General features: G+C 43.8%; 1 protein-coding gene across 1 annotated transcript in view; it reads left to right on the forward strand.

Moving 5' to 3' along the window:
- The first annotated feature begins 286 nt into the window (after window positions 1-286).
- Bcas2 (BCAS2 pre-mRNA processing factor) overlaps window positions 287-5233 on the forward strand; it is a 7594-nt gene continuing 2647 nt past the window's right edge. The window contains exons 1-5 of the mRNA XM_021157954.1: window positions 287-433; window positions 516-608; window positions 1881-1951; window positions 2952-3113; window positions 4214-4264. Coding sequence (XP_021013613.1) covers window positions 341-433; window positions 516-608; window positions 1881-1951; window positions 2952-3113; window positions 4214-4264 — 470 coding nt within the window. The 5' untranslated portion in view covers window positions 287-340. The remainder of the gene's footprint in view (window positions 434-515; window positions 609-1880; window positions 1952-2951; window positions 3114-4213; window positions 4265-5233) is intronic.

A 5233-nucleotide genomic window follows, 5' to 3' on the forward strand; every position in this document is an offset into this window, starting at 1 on the left:
CTAAAAATTTAATTGGAAAATAGACGCACATTTCTAGTTTCTATAAAAGAACATTCTTAAGGACCGGCTGCGAAATGAGGATAAAGCAAGGGAGCGCTAGAAAAAAAAAAAAAAAAAAAAAAAAGCAGCGCGGCACACATAGAAAGAAAGACACACAGGCATGCCAACATATGGTGCTTAGGCTTAGAGCCTACTGGCTATAATTACCAACTGCGCGTGCGCCCGAATCGAAGCCCCAAAGCCAGCGGCGTGTGTGACGTCATTCCAGGCGCAGGCGCAGTGGAATTAGAACCGAGGCTGCGCAGACTCAGAAGGCGCTCTTGAAGCCTAGTGCCGCGGGATGGCGGGCACGGGCTTGGTAGCCGGAGAGGTGGTGGTAGATGCGCTACCATATTTTGACCAAGGCTATGAGGCGCCAGGCGTGCGGGAAGCGGTGAGTGCGGGTCATGTGCGGCGGGGCCGCCGGAGGCACGCCGCCCTTTCCCGCCGCGACCCTGGCCTGTTCTCGTTCTTAGGCGGCGGCCCTGGTGGAGGAGGAGACGCGCAGATACCGACCTACCAAGAACTACCTGAGCTACCTAACGGCTCCGGATTATTCTGCCTTTGAAGTAAGTGTGGCGTCCTGAACCCAGCACTCCAGCCAGGAGGCTTGCGGACTTTGATATGGGAGTGGGGAACTTTAGCTGTGTAAAGTGAACTCCACCTTCCAGGTTAGCTGGAGCCTGCTGCTCGTACTGAGTGCCATGTAGGTGTGAGTCGGTTCGAAACCGCCAGATGCGCTTGTCACGGGCTTCGTACTACAAGAACCTGCGAAATACTTCATTAGTTTCTGCAGATTTAAGAGTGTGCACCTCCGTGTGTGTGTGTGTGTGTGTGTGTGTGTGTGTGTGTGTGTGTGTATGTATAGAGTCATAGTACCTTTCATAAAAGGGCCCTTTATTCTCTAAGGTCCACTCAAAAACAGGTATGACTCACGAGATTTTAATATTTATAATCTTAAGTACCTGTACTGTTTGCCACCCCTGGAGGGAGATTCTTTTGTACCAAGTCTCAGATAGTTAACAGGTGTATGAATGCCTGAACAAGCATGTCTAACTGCATGCTGTTTTTAAGTGGTTATCCTACAAGTACAACCAAAACACCACTTAGATGTTGTTAGAAGCACTTTCAGACTGAAAGGAGACTGCTCCATGCGCAGGGATGTGTGATACCTTCGGATCTAGATGCCAGGTTTTTAAACTGGGTTGTGACTCCTCAGTGGGGGTTTTCATAACTGATGTGGGAGCTGCAAGAAATTTGGCAAGAGTAAAAAGTACTAACCCAGAAATTAATTGAAAACTCAAGTCCCAGATCCAAGCGCTGGTCCATGTTACATCATGTGACTTCACAATTTACTCTATACCCACACAGTTTACACTGTGTCAGATTGTCATGCAGCAGTGGAGACTTCCTGAAATGATTCAAAGACTGTTGTTGTGTGTTGTGAATTACAACATGACGTGGGGCTGGGGTTAACGCTGTTTTCAGAGTTCCACAGCTGACCGTAGGACATTGAAAACTGCTGGTTTAGGGTTAATCCTTGAGAGGTAGACTCTTCTATGTCCACCTCCTTTTGTGCCTGGGCAGAATATGGAATTAAAGAGTATGCCTATTTCTTCAGATTCTAGATAGAATTAACCTCAACTGGGGTGTGTGTGAGAGTATAGTCTAGTGGTCCTGGGTTCAAATATTAGCATCCTTTTTTTTTTTTTTTTGAGTAGTAATTGAGAAAGGAAAAGATTCACTATAATGTGTAGTACAAAGTGTAAAATCTCAGTAAACTGCATTCATTATTTTCAGCATGATCCTGTTACTAATTCTTTGTGTTGTTTATGCATCAGACAGACATAATGAGAAATGAATTTGAAAGGCTTGCTGCTCGACAACCGATTGAATTACTCAGCATGAAACGGTAAGATGAGGTTGAGCTATGGTAACTGCTGCTTTGCCAGTGGTTGGAAGAGTGTTTGCTGCTGTGGGTAGGAAGTGAGAATAAAAAGAGAGTACCAGTCGGGCATAGTGGCGCACGCCTTTAATCCCAGAATTTGGGAGGCAGAAGCAGGCGGATTTCTGAGGCATACAGATTTCTGAGTTCCAGGACAGCCTGGTCTACAAAGTGAGTTCCAGGACAGCCAGGGCTACACAGAGAAACCCTGTGTAAACCTGAGGAAAAAAAAAATTATTTATTGTTATATGTAAGTACAATGTAGCTGTCTTCAGACACACCAGAAGAAGGTGTCAGATCTCATTATGGATGGTTGTGAGCCACCATGTGGCTACTGTGAATTGAACTCAGGACCTCTGGAAAAGCAGTCACTGCTCTTAACTGCTGAGCCATCTCTCCAGCACTGCTTATCAGCTTTTATTAAAGTTGCCTAAAGGGCTGGTGAGGTGGTTCAGTTGTTAAGAGCACAGACAGTTCTTGCAGAGGTCCTGAGTTCAAATCCCAGCAGCCACATGGTAGCTCACAACCATCTGTAATACAGATCCAATGCCCTCTTCTGGTGTGTGGGAAGACAGCGACAGTGTACATGAAATAAATAAATAATCTTTTAAAAGTCTTTTTTTTTTTTTTTAAGCTGATAATTAGACTTTACCTAAGAAAGGTCATGATAGACAAATAGGAGCAAGAGACATGAGAGTCTTGGTGACTGTCACAGCTCATTTAACTAGTTCACATTTATGAAAATGGGTTTTTTTGTTTGTTTTATCTGTAAATCAGTTTCCAAACTAACAGGTTTCTTTGTACTGCCTGATCTACATTATATCCTTGGTCTCTGTGCATGTGTGGTCAGGAGTTGATAATTTGTGTCTTTGTCTTTATGTAGTGGGCATATGTCCATGAGAATTCTGTTGGAAGGAGTGATGAAGGCTTTGAAAGATGCATTGGTTTATTTGTTATGTAATTTCAGATATGAACTTCCAGCCCCTTCCTCAGGTCAAAAAAATGACATTACTGCTTGGCAAGAATGTGTAAACAATTCTATGGCTCAGTTGGAGCACCAGGCGGTCCGGATCGAGAATCTGGAGCTGATGTCACAGCATGGATGCAATGCCTGGAAGGTGTACAACGAGTAAGAGGCGCTGGGCCTTTTCTTTCTTATCCTGTCCCACCCAAAGTTGCTAGTGACTTTTAAAGTGTGGTATGTTTTTAATTCCAGCACTTGGTTTGGGAAGCTAAGGTGTGGAGGAAGGCCTGCCTGACTTATATTTTGAGTTTAGTCATCCTAAGCTCATATAGCAAACCCTGTACCCAAAATAATAACAATAATGTTAGATTTGACCTGGGATTGTCTCTGAACTACACCAACGAACAGCTGCTACCTTGGGTCCTACCTTAGAGTTCACTAATGCTGAGCTATCCTACATCCACATAGCTGCCACCACGTTCACTGTACTGTATGAGACAATGAGCTCTGAGGGTGATCTGCAGAGTATCACTTGATAGAATGCAATCCTTAATGTGCAGATGCTTAAATAATGCATTCTCGTAGTCACATGCCATGTTACTTCAAGTCCTGACCAGGGTGGCCGGCCGCTCACCTACTGCCCAGCAGCAACGCTCAGGGCTGAGCTATGGGGATTACCATGAGTTTCTGGCCAGCTTGGGCTCCAGAGTGAGATCTTGCCTCAAAAAATAAAGCAATAAGGTGTCCCCTGAACACAGAGTCAAGGAATTCTGTACTGTTTCTCCTAGGGGACGTATCTCTACACACACATAGACATCTCTCACACATACCTCTTACAACTTTGAACGCACAGGAGTATTGCTGCACATTTGAGGCTAGCCTAAGCACACAAAGCCTCCCCTGGCCACAAAGTTAGTCCCTGTCTTATTAATAGATCAATACCCAGCACTTCTGCACTGTGGTGCTCACTGGAGAGCTGAAATTAAGTGGAGCGGGCCTGTAGCCTTAGCTGTGGGCCAGCAACCCACGTCATTCACTGCTGTGCGCATGCTTATGAACTGCTGCAAATTAGTAGTAGCTAAAATCAAATTCAGTTAAGTACTGAATTAAACAAACTAATGTTTATGAATTATCTGACATTCTAGGCACAGATCTCCAGATTTTAGATTTTTAGCAGAAAAACATGGCTTAGTATATAAATGGGCAATTCTTCCTCAGCGTTACCAGATTTCAAGGTGTCTGTGCTTCCTTCCTTCCTTCCTTAGAAATCTCGTTCATATGATTGAACATGCACAGAAAGAGCTTCAGAAGTTAAGGTAAGTTGGTTTTTTTATTCTGTTTGAATAAAATTTAGATTAGCCTCTGATAGAGAGGGGAAGAAAAACTATTAATACTATGTATGTAGTCCTATGAAAGTAAAAATTCCACTTTTGTTAAGTAATTTTAATCATGTATGTTGGTGTGTATAAAATAATTACTTTTGAGAAAAATAGAAATTTATAATATTCTAAGAGGTAGATATCAGGGAATAGCAAAAAATCAAAGCTTGTATCCTATGGCATGTGTCGAAGGGAAGCTTTGCATGTTGTGGCATGTGTTGAAGGGAAGCCTTGCATGTTGTGGCATGTGTCAAAGGGAAGCTTTGCATGTTGTGGCATGTGTTGAAGGGAAGCTTTGCATGTTGTGGCATGTGTCAAAGGGAAGCTTTGCATGTTGTGGCATGTGTTGAAGGGAAGTTTTGCATGTTGTGGCATGTGTTGAAGGGAAGCCTTGCATGTTGTGGCATGTGTTGAAGGTATGCTTTGGATAGACACCCTTGAATGTCTGCTGGTTTATGAGAAGTGGGTAGGAAACCTCTGAACAACTAATAGATTGAGCTACGTGTGGAATACAGCTGTAGCCTGGTGCTTCAGAAGCTGAGTCAGGAGGAGTTTGAGCTCACAGCCTGGCTACATGGTGAAAAATTGTTTGAAAAGCCATCTAGGGGAACATGATTGTGGTCTGAAGGATTTGTCCCTGAACATACTTCGGTCAGCAGGGGTCACTGAGCAGTCAACAGGGAAACCTGAAATGGACTGGGCTCCAACCAGAGGTGCTGACACACCTTCATAGTTACAGCTTGGGAGAGCCAACTCCTTGTGTAAGGGCTGGCAGATTTGGGCTGCAGGACCAAATGGCTGGATAGCGCAGACCTTCACATACGCTGTAATACATTGCGGAGTATATTACAGGTGCAAGACATTGTTTTCATTTTGCATTTTTGGTTTTTTTTTTTTTTTTTTTTT

Source organism: Mus caroli, chromosome 3 (assembly GCF_900094665.2).
Source record: "Mus caroli chromosome 3, CAROLI_EIJ_v1.1, whole genome shotgun sequence".
In the NCBI taxonomy this organism is placed as follows: domain Eukaryota; kingdom Metazoa; phylum Chordata; class Mammalia; order Rodentia; family Muridae; genus Mus; species Mus caroli.